Source organism: Oncorhynchus gorbuscha, linkage group LG05, assembly GCF_021184085.1.
Source record: "Oncorhynchus gorbuscha isolate QuinsamMale2020 ecotype Even-year linkage group LG05, OgorEven_v1.0, whole genome shotgun sequence".
Taxonomy (NCBI): domain Eukaryota; kingdom Metazoa; phylum Chordata; class Actinopteri; order Salmoniformes; family Salmonidae; genus Oncorhynchus; species Oncorhynchus gorbuscha.
Genome location: NC_060177.1, coordinates 30,855,663 through 30,874,392, shown reverse-complemented (window position 1 = coordinate 30,874,392; position 18,730 = coordinate 30,855,663). Strand labels below are relative to the sequence as shown.

The 18,730-nt window shown below is 42.0% G+C and overlaps 1 protein-coding gene across 2 annotated transcripts; it reads left to right on the top strand.

Moving 5' to 3' along the window:
• The first annotated feature begins 781 nt into the window (after positions 1 to 781).
• On the top strand, positions 782 to 18,615 carry LOC124035832 (adhesion G-protein coupled receptor G5-like). Of its 2 annotated transcripts, none has more exons than XM_046349607.1 (14): positions 782 to 1,394; positions 7,146 to 7,240; positions 7,370 to 7,816; positions 7,967 to 8,018; positions 12,246 to 12,360; positions 12,446 to 12,568; positions 12,830 to 12,958; positions 13,703 to 13,745; positions 14,176 to 14,282; positions 14,407 to 14,522; positions 14,775 to 15,034; positions 15,157 to 15,256; positions 15,377 to 15,657; positions 17,613 to 18,615. In XM_046349607.1, the coding sequence occupies exons 2-14, from the start codon at positions 7,174 to 7,176 to the stop codon at positions 17,729 to 17,731; spliced, it is 1,959 nt and encodes a 652-aa protein (XP_046205563.1). In that variant the 5' UTR covers positions 782 to 1,394; positions 7,146 to 7,173; the 3' UTR covers positions 17,732 to 18,615. The 2 variants fall into 2 exon arrangements, with proteins under 2 accessions (XP_046205563.1, XP_046205564.1); XM_046349608.1 differs by lacking the exon at positions 782 to 1,394 and adding an exon at positions 3,958 to 4,196.
• Positions 18,616 to 18,730: the final 115 nt, after the last annotated feature.

Below are 18,730 nucleotides of genomic sequence, written 5' to 3'. Positions count from 1 at the left end.
TTGTGAAGATGTTACTGAGCTGACTTCCACAGTTAATAGCCTACTACCTTCACCACAAAAACACTATGTCCTAATCCTAATAGTTAAAAAGCCTAATCATCAACCATGATAACCACTGTCTGGAGATTGGCAAAGAAATAGTGACGTTTGTTAAATCTTCCTCTTTGTCTCTTATATGGAGGCTTGACAAATCTCTGCTTCCCTTTTTTAAATCCTGGGGTAGGCGGAACAGTTACTGGGGTGTCAGGGTGCATGCATTGCTGGACGGACCGCCAGTTGTGACTCTCAGCTGTAGCCCCCTATGAATTCTGTATTGTCCTATTCCCGATACCAACCAAAAGAACAAGCCATAGAGAATCAGCAGACACCTTTCATCACCAGTGAAGTGGAACATATCCTTATCTCATTGAGGGCAACAGCCATATAATAAAATACAACTGGAAAATACTTCCACTCCACAGACAAGTATCCCTTTGTTAGCTTGCTTTCTTTCACATGCAGGCATGTGCACACCCTCCTGTACAGACACACAAACACAGACAGCTGAAGACAGAAGAGGAGCCTCTGCCTCATTCTCTCTCTCCTTCCTGTGAGAAGGTTTTTCATGGAAAATGTGACTTGACAAAATGTCAATTGTCAAAGTCTACAGGTAATTGTTACCCATGGTTAAACATTAACGTGGCACACTATTACAGTTTGGGGAAATAACAGAGCATAACATTAAGACATACAGTAGTATGTAGACTTCACTTATAGATAATGACGTTCTCTAAGAAAACATACAGAAAGTGAGAGCTAGGAACCCGGTATAGCCTAAAATAGATTGTATAGTGAATAGCCTATTACTTTCGATTCTTCTTGTAGAGAGAAAGCTCACCAAACGGTGGCCCTCCTCTTACCAACCACCCGCAGGCAGTCTGGCGCTCACACGTTGTCCGTGCTGACAGCTATTCCCTAAGGAGTGGCTTTCTATACAGGGTTAGCCAGCTCAAACAATACTGGACCTTTTCTTTGTGGGTGTACTGTGTAGCACGGGTGCCAGTGCAGTGACGGATGGTCTGAAGTGTCTGGAAGTTGCCTAATGACATTAAAAAAATACCGGAGTCTTTGAAAGAGTAACTTTCAGTCATGTATGACTGAGCTCATTTTCACACGCTGCTGTGAGTGTCTGAGTGTGTGTGAGCTTTGGGGAGGAATCCGGATTTTTACGCATTTCATTTAACACCGCCAGTTTGTGTTTCTGTCACTGGTGTATAGTCCGCGTGTGGAGTTGTGAAGAGCATCGCTTATAGGAGGACCTCTGACATATTTTTAGACATAGAAGGAAAACAATCGACGGAAAACCATAACCACCACGTTCAGCAGAGGCGCAGACGGGGTCCGACTGTGTAAAGGTAACAAAAACAAAACAAATGTAAACCCGTTTTTTACTGCATTAATCTGTGATATTTAATTGTTTTCCTAATTTCACCAGAACACATGTGTAGCCTACCGGTTAATACATGCAGCGTGGAGACAATTCATTTATTGACAAAGCAGAGGCAGGTGTTTCTGTATTTTAGGGTCTTAATAGTGAACCTCCGGTTTGGCCTGCTTCACATTGCGCTAAATTAGTCTACAACCCGTTAGAAACCAGTTCTTACATTTGTGTTTTCTTTCATTTCTTTTTTTCTTCTTCTGTTGTTGATAGGAATATGTTCCGTTAACTTGATAACTTTGATAACTTTGTCAGGTTGACCAAAACATAAATAACTTGCTCATGAGTACGTGACAGTTGATTTTGGCTGAATTTCTTAAAAATTCTATCTGTTCTTACTTTTAGTAGGCATAATTGTAATGGTATTACTATTATGAAATGCAGAATCGAAGAATGAGATGCTGCTAGTATTTATATCAATGCTTGGGTGATGGGTGATGGTTTTGGTGCAGTTTAATGTTTGTCCGCTTGCTTGCCAGGTTGGCAAAATAATACAGTTCCTGTATCAGTATAAGCCTTTTAACCAGCAGATTACAATTGTTGCTATAAACATTGGGACTAAATGCAAAAGACTGCAAAGTTCAATAACTACTGGCATGAACTAAATGCACCTTGGGAAATGGGGATATCTAGTCAGCTGCACAACTGAATGCATTCAACTGAAATAAGTCTCCCATATTCAACCCAAACCCAACCCAAACCCTCTGAATCAGAAAGCTGCGGGGGTCTGCCTTAATCAGCATCATAGGCGCCCAGGTAGCAGTTGTTGTTGGGGGTTAACAGTTGACAGTGCATGTCAGAGCAAATACCAAGCCATGAGGTCGAAGGAATTGTCCATAAAGCTCAGAGACAGGATTGTGTAGAGGCACAGATCTGGGGAAGGGTACCAAAAAATGGTCCCCAAGAACACGGTGGCCTCCATTATTCTTAAATGTAAGAAGTTTGGAACCACCAGCACTCTTCCAAGAGCTGGTCGCCCGGCCAAACGGAGCAATCGGGGGAGAAGGACAACCATCCCTACGGTGAAGCATGTTGGTTACAGCATCATGCTGCTGGAATGATTTTCAGCAGAAGGGTCTGGGAGACTAGTCAGGATCGAGGGAAAGATGAACAGAGCAAAATACTGTACAGAGAGATCCTTGATGAAAACCTACTCCAGAGCGCTCAGGGCCTCAAATTGGGGCGAAGGTTCACCTTCCAACAGGACAAGGACCCTAAGCACACAGCCAAGACAACGCAGGAGTGGCTTCGGGACAAGTCTCTGAATGTCCTTGAGTGGCCCAGCCAGAGCCTGCACATGAACCCGATCGAACATCTCTAGAGACCTGAAAATAGCTGTGCAGCGACACTCTCCTTCCAACCTGACAGCGCTTGAGAGGATCTACAATGCAGAATGGGAAAACTGCCCAAATACAGGTGTGCCAAGATTGTAGTCTCATACCCAAGAAGACTCGAGGCTGTAATCACAGCCAAAGGAGCTTCAACAAAGTACTGAGTAAAGGGTCTGAATACTTATGTAAATGTGATATTTCAGTTTTTTGTTTTCGTCATTATGGGATATTGTGTATAAAAAAAACAATGTAATACATTTTAGAATAAGGCTGTAACGTAACAAAATGTGGAAAAAGTCAAGGGGTCTGAATACTTTCCGTAAGCACAGTATCTCTAGGTCTAACTGATAGATTTTTATGGGGATTTTCTTCTTATGCTAATTAGATTCCCGCAGGGGAATGGACATTGATTAGAGTGTTGGACTAGTAACCGGAAGGTTGCGAGATCGAATCCCCGAGCTAACAAGGTAAAAATCTGCCGTTCTGCCCCTGAACAAGGCAGTTAACCCACTGTTCCTAGGCCATCATTGAAAATAAGAATTTGTTCTTAACTGACTTGCCTAGTTAAATAAAGGTAAAATAAAATCGACTCTAGTTTAATTAATTTTACCGCTAAGCTACCTCCCACCCCATTGGCAATGTTGTTACTTACTGGGCCATGGCTTCCTCACAGAAGGAAGCAATATTGAAGTCATATTAAATTACTGGATGAACTGTATACCCCTATATTAAAATGTAGTAAATGTGAATATTTTTTGCACTTTCATCTTTGTTTTGGCCGTCTTGAGTTTCCTAGCCTTGCTTTTATCTCTGATCTGAACCAGCTACTCTGCCCACCTGTTCATCTAAATGGCTGAAATCAGGTCTTTGAGGGGACACTGGTCAACATTGCTAAAGCAGATGCTGGACCATCGTTTGAACCTTGAACTTTATTCACGCTCTTTGTCTGTTTAGATTAGGGCCCCAACAACAGAGCTTTTTTGTTCAGCTCTGATGTCACGGACCAGGTCACATTTCTCTGCCATAGCGAGGCGTTTATGCTCTGTTTGCTCTTCTCAGACAAAAGGTGGTGGAGTAAAGCTTGTTGCATGTCTGTCTGACTCACAATTGCTTTGACTGCTTTGCCACTCAGAGCTATACTACTCTGAAGTGATATACAGATGCTGTCCGTGACAGAGAGGATGAATCAGTGTTGTTGAATACATCAAAATACTGCAGCTTAAAGAAAAAAAGTTTGCAGCTTAAAATACTGCAGCTTATTAAAGAAAAATGTTTGAGCAAGAGTTCAAGGGATAGCGGAAGTTTCGATTGAGGCCACAATTTCACACATGCAGCATCTTTGAAAAGAACGGGTGAAACGGGTGAGGGAAGTGTGAAAAGATATTACAGTAAGCAGTTCAAATCTTTTTTTATGACTGTGTGTGTGTGAATTTACCTCTGTCACATCAGAAGTATCACAATGTAAACTTAAGTTGCTTACCGAATGTTAAGACTCATATTTGACACCAAGCTCTTGCGTTATTTGGCTAGCTACTATACAATATGCTTTGTGGCCTTGAACACACACACACACACACACACACACACACACACACACACACACACACACACACACACACACACACACACACACACACACACACACACACACACACACACACACACACACACACACACACACACACACACACACACACACACACACACACGCACACACACAAAGCTGAGAAGTGAAAGGGACATTCTTTCACTGCATTTAGGCCCTTGAACAATGGAGAGGGGGTGGGGGCAGAGACTGGGTGGAGGTCGGGTTCGCCCTTCTCAAACAAAAGAGAACTGAGCACCACCGTGTGTGCGCTTGTTGATTATGTGAAGTCTGATTATGTGGTGGGGGAGGCATTAAGGTGTAGTCCACTGTATAATCCATAAAGATCATGCTGTTGACGATTGTCTGATATTTGACGTTGTCTTCATACTTTCAAAAATGTGCTGCATTGCATTTACTCATAGACACATAATCAAGACCTCTCTTATTGTGCTCACTTTTTGCATGATAATAACACTACTGTTACACTGTTTTTGTACTTCAACTTGTTGGCAAATGATCTGATGCCCACTTTAGCAGTAATGTGACAGATAGGGAAGGTGTGCAACACTGCTTGTTGAGGTGGCTACAAGGGAGTAGGTCATGCAAGGGAGATACAGTAGGCCTATTGTGGGATTGATCGATATCTCACTTGTGTTGGTGCTCACACTCATTACATAATAAATATATTTTTGCATAGATGAGAATAGGCCTTCACCTGTAGGAAACCTTTCTGTCTCAACATTTAGCTCAGTGCTTGTACGTGGATATCATTTGCAGGTGACAGGTTTCTTAGGTATGTTGTACGTAAACTGTCTCCTCCACAAACCCCACTAGATTGTGGTTCAATGGCTGTGTGCAGTTTTTTGTCTGTCTTCTGTTAATGGAGGAGTGCAGTTTTCCCACAGAAACCAAAGCATGTAGCCAATAGCTTGCACTGCCGTCCTTCGTTCGGGGAATGCCATTGTAATAAACGTTCTAAAGCCGCTGCCCACTATATTGCTGCCGAAAAGTGGACTGATATCCAGTCATTCTGAAAGGGGACTAATGACTATTTAGTCTAAATTATGGCATTGCTAAAGTAGGCAAATAATTAGTAGGAAATAACTTTGCCATCATTATCATGTCGTCAAATTTACTTTAGAGAGATGGAAATGCAAAGTTTGTCAAGCAAAGTTTGTCAAAAATAGCTAGCATTGTTCACGTTAGCTAGCTAAAATCTCGTCCTGTCCCCTCAATCTTAGGGCCTCTTTACACTACACTACTTTGACGACACAAACTAGTCCCAGGAAATATACTTTTGTGGTGTAAAGAGACAGATCTAGATTCAAATCTTTCTTCAAGAGATGTCTCCAACACTTCCTCCTGAGGTAATGTGGGAGACATCTACACCATATACCTCCCTCTGAGTCGTACAACGTGAAGATAATTGCCCTGCAAGAATTACCTTAATTATCTTAATACCAGTAGATGGGAATTTTGCTCTGTTAGCCAAATTATAAATTAAAGGCTCTAAAAATATCCACAAAAATATTTGTGTATAAATCACTGCATTAACCAAGTGTGCAACACTGTGCTCAATATGGTTTAGATGAGAAGCTCCTGTATAGTTTGAATTTGTGTCCTTATTTTGTTTGTCTATAATCTATGGTATTTACAGTATGCTAATAGCTGCACTCACAGATGAAGCAGTAATGTGGCTTTGGCCATACCACATCAGAGGCTAGTGTAAACATAAAAGTTGTAAATCTGATGTTGAAGAGCGATAGATCTCACTAAACATATTTGACTAATGAAGCGAAATTCACCCTTAGCTAGCTTCCATGCAGTGGTGTAGCTAACTACTGGAACGACACATTACTTTTTTAACAAAAATAAAATATGGATGAAGTAGGCAAGATTTTCCTTTATTTTTCAGCATCAGACCTGCATAATTCTTACTTGAAACACCATTTTTGTGTTTAACCCTTTGAAGAACCCTTTGTGGTTGCAGGTAGAACAGTCCAGGGTTCCATGTAGAACCCTTTATACAAAGGGTTCTACCTGGAACCAAAAAGGGTTCTCATATGTTTGGAACCCTTTTTTTGTAAGAGTGCAGCTTGGTAAACTATATTTTCAGAGTAGCTTCAGCCAACATTTTAAATTGTGCACATGTACGTCACTTGACTGCTTCTACAACTCAGTTGAATATGAAATAAAAGACTGTGGCGTGTGTCTGTGGGAAGATATGTCGATCACCATGGCAGCAGCCACGATATAGATATTTTAGTTCTCAAAAAGGGAATTTGTGTGAATACAGTGAATTAGCATTGCATTCACTGGTAAGTCTGCATCTGTGAGACCTCAGAACACATACATGTCATTGAAGACTCAGTGAATACAAGACACAGTGACTGGTGTCGTCTGTGTGATCGTTGGAAGGAAAGAGTGTTCTCATTGATAAGAACTCAATAAAGGACGCTGAATGTATTTTTAGAACAAATGTTTTTATTGATAAGGAAATAGTTAATTATATATTTTTTTTAAGAATAAGTGTATCTAAGAAGAGGAATGGTGTCTAGGAAATGTGTTGTTTAGAGAAGACAGGGTAAATAATTAGAGAATCGTCTCTGGAAGGAATGGTACAGATATGTGTTTTCAGACTGACTGCAATCACCCTGGGACAGATCTATCCTGCTTTTCACAGAACACTAATTAAAGTTGAGCAGTATTCACGTTTTACAACTGTGTTGTTCTTCTTGCCGTTCTATAGAGGTCAAAGGTGAAACCATACAGTAACAATGGAGCCTAACCAGGGGTTTGGAGGGACCCTGTGGATGATCTTTCTCTTTGCCCTCTTTGCATCAGGTAAGTGAACATTTTATTTGTAATGTCCTACAAATAAAGAAAAATACTGTATGAACTGAGAGGGATTCTGTTTCTTAAAAAGTTTAGAAGTAAAACATAAATAATTCTCAAAAACTATTGTCCAAACAGGATCAGGGGAAAATGACAGGGACTTCAAAATGTGTGGAACCTGGCGCCATGGCAACGGGCTCTTAACTCTGGCTCACGATTTGAAAAGGGGCTGTGGCACCATCACCATCTCAGCCAATGAGAGCTCCCTGTCCATCCGAGGTGAGATAACGGCCCAATGTGAGAACTCCTCTGTCATCAAGCTGGATCCGAGCCCAGAGGCAAGAGAGAGACCCTTCTGTGTGTATTGGGAGCCCCTTCTGGACCAGCTCTGGGTAGAGGTGAATGGACAGAACCACACTCTGTGCTGGCCGTCTGGTCTACAGGGGAACTGCTGCACTGACCTGTCCCAAGGCGAAAACAAAGGGTTTTCGACGTACGGGATACTCAACGCGACACAACGGGATGATATCATAAGTTACAAAACACACCCAGCCTATGAATTTTTTGGGGAAATTATCAACTGCAGTAAGCAAGCCTTTAGATTGTCAGTTAAGTTGTCTGATGAGGAAATCAACTTTAATAATTTATTGTTCATCTAAGTACATTTCGGGTGTGTTATACAGTCTTGAAAATATAAATACTACACTGTTTCTGAATGGATTCTTTGCCTTTCAGAAAACAAGTTTTGTGATGAGGCGAGTCAGGGATCTGGCGATAAGGTGAACATGTAAGTTTTACCTCTTTATTTTGAATTACACCCCTCCATGTCATCTCTCAAAGTCCTTTATCCTCTATGGCTATGCCTATCCTCCTGAGTTGACTAACCACCATGACAAGATGTGGTTGTAAACATGTTCGGGCAGCAGTGAAGTATGATATCATCTATTATGAGTGAGCTGCAGAGCAGAAAATTGAGCTCATTGTGAATAGTGGGTGGTGGCTGGTTTGTACACAAAACATCCATCTATATATAGTACAGCAGTTTCTATATCACTATCACATGCCCAAAAGCAATCTACAGTTGTGGCCAAAAGTTTTGAGAATGACACAGATATTAATTTCCACAAAGTGTGCTGCTTCAGTGTCTTAGATATTTTTGTCAGATGTTACTATGGAATACTGAAGTATAATTACAAGCATTTCATAAGTGTCAAATGCTTTTATTGACAATTACATGAAGTTGATGCAAAGAGTCAATATTTGCAGTGTTGACCCTTCTTTTTCAAGACCTCTGCAATCCGCCCTGGCAAGCTGTCAATTAACTTCTTGTCACGCCTTGGTCATTGTATTTTGTGTTTTTGTTATATGTTTGGGTAGGCCAGGGTGTGACATGGGTTTATATGTTGTGTTTCGTATTGGGGTTTGTATTATTTGGGATCGCAGCTGATTTAGGGGTGTGGTATAGGTTTGGCTGCCTGAGGCGATTCTCAATTAGAGTCAGGTGCTTATTGTTGTCTCTGATTGGGAACCGTATTTAGGCAGCCTGACTTTCGCTTTGTATTTTGTGGGTGTTTGTTCCTGTCTCTGTGTTATAGTCACCAGATAGGCTGTAATTAGTTTCACGTTCCGTTCTGTTGTTTTTGTATTTCAGTTATTTCATGTACCGCTATTCTGTTCATTAAAGTCATGAGTAACCTACACGCTGCATTTGGGTCCGACTTTCTTCATTCAACAGACGAACGCCGTTACACTTCTGGGCCACATCCTGACAGATGACAGCCCATTCTTGCTTAATCAATGCTTGGAGTTTGTCAGAATTTGTGGGTTTTTGTTTGTCCACCCGTCTCTTGAGGATTGTCCAGAAGTTCTCAATGGGATTAAGGTCTGGGGAGTTTCCTGCACATGGACCAAAATATCGATGTTTTGTTCCCTGAGCCACTTAGTTATCACTTTTGCCTTATGGCAAGGTGCTCCATCATGCTGGAAAAGGCATTGTTCGTCACCAAACTGTTCCTGGATGGTTGGGAGAAGTTGCTCTCGGAGGATGTGTTGGTACCATTCTTTATTCGTGGCTGTGTTCTTAGGCAAAATTGTGAGTGAGCCCACTCCCTTGGCTGAGAAGCAACCCCACACATGAATGATCTCAGGATGCTTTACTGTTGGCATGACACAGGACTGATAGTAGCGCTCCCCTTGTCTTCTCCAGACAAGCTTTTTTTCCGGATGTCCCAAAGAATCGGAAAGGGGATTCATCAGAGAAAATGACTTTACCCCAGTCCTCAGCAGTCCAACCCCTGTACCTTTTGCAGAATATCAGTCTGTCCCTGATGTTTTTCCTGGAGAGAAGTGGCTTCTTTGCCGCCCTTCTTGACACCAGGCCATCCTCCAAAAGTCTTCGCCTCACTGTGCGTGCAGATGCACTCACACCTGCCTGCTGCCATTCCTGAGCAAGCTCTATACTGGTGGTGCCCCGATCCCGCAGCAGAATCAACTTTAGGAGACGGTCCTGGCGCTTCTTGGACTTTCTTGGGCGCCTTGAAGCTTTCTTCATAACAATTGAACCGCTCTCCTTAAAGTTCTTGATTATCCGATAAATGGTTGCTTTAGGTACAATCTTACTGGCAGCAATATCCTTGCCTGTGAAGCCCTTTTTGTGCAAAGCAATGAAGACGGCACGTGTTTTCTTGCAGGTAACCATGGTTGACAGTGGAAGAACATTTTGTTTTCAAGCACCACCCTCCTTTTGAAGCTTCCAGTCTGTTATTCGAACTCAATCAGCATGACAGAGCTAGCCTTGTCCTCGTCAACACTCACACCTGTGTTAACGAGAGAATCACTGACATGATGTCAGCTGGACCTTTTTGGCAGGGCTGAAATGCAGTGGAAATGTTTTTGGGGGGATTCAGTTCATTTGCATGGCAAAGAGGGACTTTGCAATTAATTGACTGTGAAAATTAATATTTGTGTCATTCTCAAAACCTTTGGCCACAACTGTACACACAATAGCTGTAACGAAGTGTGCTGAGAGTCAGGAAACAAGCTCAGGGCTGAGGCATGAGAGCCTGTAGTGGCTCCCGGACCCGACTGCATTTACACTGAAACAACAAACAAAAAAAGACTCCCTGATGCTTCCCTTAGGTGAGGTGTTATTCTGTAACAAGGGCGCTGAGAGTCGGGAAGCAAGTTCAGGGAGTGAGTGTTTTAATAAGTAAATGAAACCAACACGTATCACAAACAACGCACAGATATGACCCAGGAACAGACACAATAACGCCTGGGGAAGGAACCAAAGGGAGAGGAAAGGTAATCATAAAGAGAGAAGGTAATCAGGGAGGTGATGGAGTCCAGGTGAGTCTGATGACGTGCAGGTACATTTAACGATGGTGACAGGTGTGCGCCATAACGAGCAGCCTGGTGACCTAGAGGCCAGAGAGGGAGCACACGTGACAATACCCCATAATGACAAAGCAAAAAATGATTTTTAGAAGTTTTTGTAAATGTATTAAAAATGTAAAAAACAGAGACACTATTTACATAAATATTTAGACCCTTTGCTATGAGACTAAAAATTGAACTCAGGTGCATCCTGTTTACATTGATCATCCTTGAGATGTTTCTACAACTTGATTGGAGTCCACCTGTGATAAATTCAATTGATTTGACATGATTTGGAAAGGCACACAACTGTCTGTAAAAGGTCCCATAGTAGACCGTGCATGTCACCGAAAAATCTAAGCCATGAGGTCGAAGGAATTATCCGTAGAGCTCCAAGACAGGATTGTGTTGAGGCACAGATCTGGGGAAGGGTACCAAAAAATGTCTGCAGCATTGAAGGTCCCCAAGAACACTGTGGCCTCCATTATTCTTAAATGGAAGGAGTTTGGAACCACCAAGACTCTTCCTAGAGCAAGCCAGCCTGCCAAACTGAAACATTCGGGGGAAAAGGGCCTGGTCATGGAGGTTACCAAGAACCCGATGGTCACTCTGACAGAGCTCGAGAGTTCCTCTGTGGAGATGGGAGAACCTTCCAGAAGGACAACCATCTCTGCAGCACTCCACCAATCAGGCCTTTATGGTAGAGTGGCCAGACAGAAGCCACTCCTCAGTAAAAGGCACATGACAACATGCTTGGAGTTTGCCAAAAGGCACCTAAATACTCTCAGAGAAACAATATTCTCTGGTTTGATGAAACCAAGATTGAACTCTTTGACCTGAATGCTAAGCGTAAAGTCTTGAGGAAACCTGGCAGGATCCCTACAGTGAAGCGTGGTGGTGGCATCATGCTGTGGGAATGTTTTTCAGCGGCAAGGACTGGGAGACTAGTCAGGATCTAGGCAAAGATGAACGGAGCAAAGTACAGAGAGATCCTTGATGAAAACCTGCTCCAGAGTGCTCAGGACCTCAGACTGGGGCTAAGCTTCACCTTCCAACAGGACAAGGACCCTAAGCACACAGCCAAGACAACGCAGGAGTGGCTTCGGGACAAGTCTCTGAATGTCCTTGAGTGGCCCAGCCAGATCCTGAACTTGAACCCGATCAAACATCTCTGTAGAGACCTGAAAAAGCTATGCAGCAACACTCCCCATTCAACCTGACAGAGTTGGAGAGGATCTGCAGAGAAGAATGGGAGAAACTCTGCAAACACACGTGTGCCAAGCTTGTAGCATCATACCCAAGAAGACTCAAGGCTGTAGTCGCTGCCAAAAGGTGCTTCAACAAAGTACTGAGTAAAGGGTCTGAATACTTGTGTAAATGTGATATTTCAGGGCGTTCTTTATTATAAATTAGCTAAAATTTCTAAACCTGTTTTTGCTTAGTCATTGTGGGGTTTTCTGGGTAGATTCATGAGGGTGGGGAAAAACCATTTAATCCATTTTAGAATAAGGCTGTAACGTAACATAATGTGGAAAGAGTCAAGGAGTCTGAATACTTTCCAAAGGCACTGTATGTAATGCATAGAAATGACCTGTATGAGATAGAGTGGGTTGTAAATACTGTCTGTATTGGTCTGTAGGATAGAGGAGACAGTGATGAGGTCCAAGGTGCTGGGGAACGTGGTGCTGCCCTGTGCCCTGAGCTCTGTGGTGGAGATGGAGGAAGGCTTTCAGGGCTACAACATCACTCTGCCTGTAAGACCGTAAACGCTCACACAGACACACAAACACGTAATGTTAAATGATTATTATAACTAACTTGTGTGTTGGTGTTGTGCAGGCGCCTCAAGGAGTTCCTCCTCAAATGATTCCATCAGTTCACCTGCCTTCTTGTCTGAAACCTCCAGAAAAGAAAAAGGTCAAGGTTGTCTGCACCTACTTCAAAAACAGTATCTTATTCCAGGTAAGAGCCAATTGGGTTTTTCACTTGGCTGCTAACCTAGTCTATGTAAACTGTACATTACAGTTTACACTAAAGCACCAAACCGTTGGTAATGCTTCCTTATAGCAGGACCGGTTTTCCAGACATAATTTAAGCTAAGAATTAGACAATGAAGATTCTCCATTGAACATGCTTCTTAGTCCAAGACTAAGTTTAATCTGGGTCCGGGGAAACCGTCCGGTATAGTATGAAGTGTAGTTGTGATTCTGGTTGTGTTCACAGGGGAGTTCTAAGGCAGACCAGAATGACATCAGGATTCTAGAAGATGTGGTGGGAATCACTGTGGAGAATGAGATCATCACCAACCTTCCAGAGCCAATCAGGATTGTTTTCCATCATTCTGCCATACCAGTAAGTGTGTGCGTGCTTGCCTGAATGCATCTGTGTGTCTTAGTTGACTGGAAGCACGCCATTTCCTTCCCTTGATGTATTTTACTGTCTCAAACCCTCCGAGCACAAACCACTTCAAAAGCCCCGTCAGAAGCAAAAGGAAACAAAGTGAAAGATTTGTAGAAAAAGATGTCTGCTTCATCACAGAATGAGTCACTCTAGCAATTGTACTGTACATTTACATTTACGTCATTTAGCAGACGCTCTTATCTAGAGCGACTTACAAATTGGTGCATTCACCTTATGACATCCACTGTAGCAATTAGCTTTTTATTCACCACTGTACATCACAGGGGTGTTGCCCCTGAGTACAGTAGATGTGTATCCTTAAACAGTTGTACAGTTAGAGTAAAGTTAACTTTCTGTGGTATGGTTGTAGTGTTTAGTGCTTCTGGACTTTATCTCAGCATGGTCTTATTGTTGTCACTTTTAGATGTTTTGATTGATTCTGGTGTATCAGTTAAATTGAAAACGTTGTGGGTCACATCATTGCACACTTGATCCCTCTTTCTGGTCTGACTCAGTGTGTGAGTTGGTCAACAGTAGCACTTGTAAAATATGATTGCAGCTCATCTTGCATGCCAGACAGATATACAGTATTTGGTATGTGTTGCTGTTCAGTATCCAGGTCACCATCTAGTGGTGAATTAAATATGTTAGTCCCTACTTGCCTCTTATCTCCCGATTGTAACTTATCTTTTTCAGACAAGTCACTCAAGAAAATGTGTTTCTTGGGACACAAAGAAAGGTTTGTAAAGAAGCATGTTTAAACTTGGTTGAAATAATAGCGTACTTATTTATATTATTATTTGTATTGAATATAGAGGATGTTTATTCATTATTATAAACCGGGTCTTTCGAGCCCTGGATGCTGATTGGCTGAATGCCGTGGTATATCAGATAATATACCACAGGTATGATGCAAAATGACTTGTTTACTCTTCTAATTACGTTGGTAACCAGTTTATAATAGCAATAAGGCACCTCTGGAGTTTGTGGTATATGGCCAAGGCTAAGGACCGCATCCAGGCACTTCGCGTTGCGTCGTGTGTAAGAACAGCCCTTACCTGTAGTATATTGGCCATATACCACACCACCTTGGGCCTTAACGCTTAATTATGCAGTGTTAGCATTTCCAGGTCTTGCTACGGCTATTGGTATTGGTTTAATTGTTGCAGATCCAGCAGAGGTCACATGGAAAAAGGAAGGTTGTGAGACCATACAGAAAGGTGTGGAGGACACAGAGTGCCACTGTAATCATCTCACATACTTTGCCGTCCTAGTGGTGAGCTCTAACCTCTATCTAGAATATTTACATGGGCAATCATTTGAATAAATAAATAAGAACTCATCTCAAGTAGATTGGTAATAGTAGACCTAAAATTGGTTTTGTCTTCTATTCACCTCAGCAATTGGAACCACAACCAGTCCGCCATCTGGTGGCTCTAACTGTCATTACATCAATGGGCTGTGCTGCCTCTACGTTGAGCTGTGTTGTCCTCATCTACTTCCTTAACACACAGAGGTACTTCTCCTCACATGCAATAATCTGTCTCCCTGCAGCCTGTCCTACGCATAATATCTCCTACCAGGCCTCAACATGTGACAATACTTCCTAATCATGTTGTGCAAATATCTGAGATCATGGGAAATCCTAAATGCTTAAAAAAATATGAGTGATATTTGTTTCATAGCAGTTACCCTCTCTCTCTATCCATCCCCCCTCCCCCATCTCTCTCACTCACTAACTTTATATCCTCTTCTTGCACTGTGGCAGGAGAGCGAAGGACCAGTCCACTGCAGTCCATCGGGGTCTGGCCATGGCACTGTTCCTTCTTAGCCTCCTCTTCTTCCTGACAGGAACTGTGGCCAACGTGGGAGGTAACAAGGCATGCTGGGTTTTTGGGGCGGCTCTCCACTATGCTCTGCTCAGTTCCTTCTCCTGGATGTTTATTGAAGTGTTACACACCTTTTGGTTGGTCTACATGGTGTTCAGCCCCTCCCCCAATCTGTATGTTTGGCACCTGGTTGGCTTTGGTGAGTGGAAACGTACACAAAGAATCGGTTTATATTCCACTGCCCATTGGTAGATGAATACAATTTACATGAATACACCTTTAAACCATTGACTGTTACCATAATTTTGATCCTCTGTCCAGGTCTCCCAGCTGTTCCGGTCATTGTACTGCTTGCCATTGGAAAAGTCTATGGTGTGATAGAGGTTGTGTCCAGTGAGGATGTCAACAACCCCTACTTGATGTGAGTGCACTTTGGATCTACTGTACCTGTAAGATGAACAGTAGTTAAAGTTTTGACATTTGACTGAGGTGATGAGTAAGTTAGCCCAGTGGTTCATGCTTTTTCACCATGGTCTTCTAGGTGCTGGATGGATGTGTCTCCACACTCTGTAGGCCTACTAGCCCATTACTTCATCAACCTGACCTTCCTGGCTGTAGTGGTCCTCTCTGGTCTGATCATGCTCTTCCTGGTCCTGAGAAATATCCAGAACCGAGACGAGTGGCGGAAGAACAAGGTGGCGTTCCTCAGTATCTGGGGTCTCAGCTGCCTGTTCGGGACCACATGGGGCCTGGGATTCTTGGACTTTGGACAGCTCTCGGAGTTCATCCCCTTCCTCTTCTGCATCCTCAACTCCCTACAGGGTAGGTCCACCTCTGTTGAGTCTATCAAAAGGTTAATATGGTCACATGACCAGAGGAGGCTGTCAGAGCCAACCGTCTATTGTGTTGCTTTGAAACAATGCCCGTTAAAAGTGTTCTGTTTCAACAGCGTATTAGGAAAAACCTCCCTGCAACCGATTTCCAGTTGTATTCACTAGCTTAGATTAGAAGCTAGTGTATAGCTCTGTCTGCTAGAAGTTCACAAAAAAGCTGCTTTTAGAACACCTACTCATTCAAAAGGTTTCTTTATTTTTACTATTTTCTACATTGAAGAATAATAGTGAAGACATCAAAACTATGAAGTAACACATATGGAATCTTGTAGTAACCAAAAAAAAGTGTTAAACAAATCAAAATATATTTTATATTAGATTCTTCAAACAGCCACCCTTTGCCTTGACAGCTTTGCACACTCTTCGCATTCTCTCAACCAACTTCACCTAGAATGCTTTTCCAACCGTCTTGAAGGAGTTCCCACATATACTGAGCACTCATCCCAAACCATCTCAATTTGTTTGAGGTCGGGATTGTGGAGGCCAGGTCATCTGATGCAGCACGCCATCACTCTCCTTGTGTGTTGGGTCATTGTCCTATTGAAAAACAAATCATAGTCCCACTAAGCCCAAACCAGTAGGGATGACATATCGCTGCAGAATGCTGTGATAGTCATGCTGGTTAAGTATGCTTTTACTTCTAAATAAATCACAGAAAGACAGTGTCACCAACAAAGCACCCCCACACTATAACACCTCCTCCTCCATGCTTTATGGTGGGAAATACACATGCGGAGATCATCCGTTCAACTACACCGCATCTCACAAAGACACAGTGGTTGGAACCAAAAATCTCCAATTTGGACTCCAACCCAAAGGACAAATTCCCACCGGTCTAATGTCCATTGCTCGTGTTTCTTGGCCCAAGCAAGTCTCGTCTTCTTATGGGTGTCCTTTAGTAGTGGTTCCTTTAGCAGCAATTCGACCACAAAGGCCTGATTTACACAGTCTCCTCTGAACAGTTGATGTTGAGATGTTTCTGTTACTTGAACTTTGTGAAGCATTTATTTGGGCTGCAATTTCTGAGGCTGGCAACTCTAATGCACTTATCCTCTGCAGCAGAGTTACCTCTGGGTCTCCCATTCCTGTGGCAGTCCGCATGAGTACCAGTTTCATCATATCGCTTGATGGTTTATGCAACTGCACTTGAAGAAACATTCAAGTTCTTGAAATGTCCCTTATTGACTGACCTTCATGTCTTAAAGTAATGATGGACTGTCGTTTCCCTTTGCTTATTTGAGCTGTTCTTGCCATAATATGGACTTGGTCTTTTACCAAATAGGGCTATCATCTGTATACCCCCCCTACTGGATCACAACACAATTGATTGGCTCAAATGCATTAACAAGGAAAGACATTCCACAAATTAACTTTTAAGAAGGCACACCTGTTAATTGAAATGCATTCCAGGTGACTATCGTATGAAGCTGGTTGAGAGAATGCCAAGAGTGTGCAAAGCTGTCATCAAGGCAAAGGGTGGCTACATTGAAGAATCTCAAATATATTTTGATTTGTTGAACACATATAGTTTATGGTTACTATAGGATTCCATATGTGTTATTTCATAGTTTTGATGTCTTCACTATAATGCAATGTAAAAACAAAAGTCAAATAAATTTAAAAAACTTGAATGAGAAGATGTTATAAACCTTTTGACCGGAAGTGAATGTGGGTTTGTTTCCAGGTCATTTGTTTCACTACTGTTGAAATAAGTGACATTCATTAAGCATTTAGGTGTTACAGATAGTTTAGAATGATGTTGATTATAGGCTGTTTTGAATTCAGAGTCTGGAATCTAATTCTGGAGCATAGATTCTAGCTTCTGTACTGTATTATTGGTCCATCACAGAACTAATCTGAAACATTTTGTGGTCTGTCCCATAGGTTTCTTCCTGATGCTCCGATTCTACATTCTTGAACGGATGCGGAAACAATCGGGGTCTAGTTTTGATGGTAGCACAGCATCTTCCACCAGGCAACACATGCTGCAGGAGAAGAGCTGAGCTTGGGTACATGGGATACCATTTTTAGTAGGCTAAAGGAAGAGCAATGTACCAAATGTAACTCTGTCACTCAGAACATTCCAACACTGGGGTTGAGATTCAGAATATTCCACTATACAAGCCATTTCCATACACATATCTGAGTGACTGTAAAAAAAAATACAGTCAAAATGAAAGCTATAATTGACAGGTGAAACAGCGCCACTGGTCACTCCAGGCACATTTGTTATTATTTTATTATGGGGCAGTGATGCATCCTGGTAAAAAATAAATATCATAGTACTCTGCTGATCTATCGCATGTGCAATGAAAAAAAAATGTGTTCGTTGTTTGAAGTAACGTCTTTGTTGTAATATTGCAAACGGATTTGGCAGTTTCACCCCTACAGATTTCAGCTTTAAGCCCAGGGCGAACCTTGATAAGCTTGTTTTATTCTGTATAAACGTATCATTTCATAGATATCAGTCATCGCTCATTTCAAACTTTTGAAGTAGCACTTTAGCTTCTTAGTCTTGTCGTTTACCCATTCATCATGTTGTAGAATCAGGTATGTAAGAAGCTTTCATACAGAGTTTTCCAGAGACTCGTAGTTACTTTACTCAGAGAAGGACTCATAGAAGTGTCACTCAGGCCATCATCTGAAAGACAGCAGGCATTGTACAATGACATTTGGCTGAAGTTGACAAACACTGTATATTCAGATCATAGTTACTGGACTATGTTTAGCACTTTATTGTACAGAGATGTATTTTTTAGAAAACATGACTGGTTGTGCCACTGACATTATTGCGTGTATATCTTTTGCAACTTTTGAAAACATGTTGTATTTGTGTGGATGTAAATGTATATTGCTTCAATAAAAGTTGACTGTATAAAGAAAAGAACACCAGGACCTTAGTTTGAATGTACAACTACAAAAATAGGTAATAATTGATCTTAACAATTCATAAGCGAAATACCTGCACTGTATACAACTACAATGTGTGTGCAAAACATTAA

What these genes read in the sequence shown, in the direction of transcription:
- LOC124035832 (XM_046349607.1), top strand. Translation starts at nt 7,174, where the DNA reads ATGGAGCCTAACCAGGGGTTTGGAGGGACCCTGTGGATGATCTTTCTC. An exon ending in TCCATCATTCTGCCATACCA is followed by an intron (nt 12,959 to 13,702) that starts GTAAGTGTGTGC and finishes TATCTTTTTCAG; the next exon opens with ACAAGTCACTCAAGAAAATG. An exon ending in CATCCTCAACTCCCTACAGG is followed by an intron (nt 15,658 to 17,612) that starts GTAGGTCCACCT and finishes TCTGTCCCATAG; the next exon opens with GTTTCTTCCTGATGCTCCGA.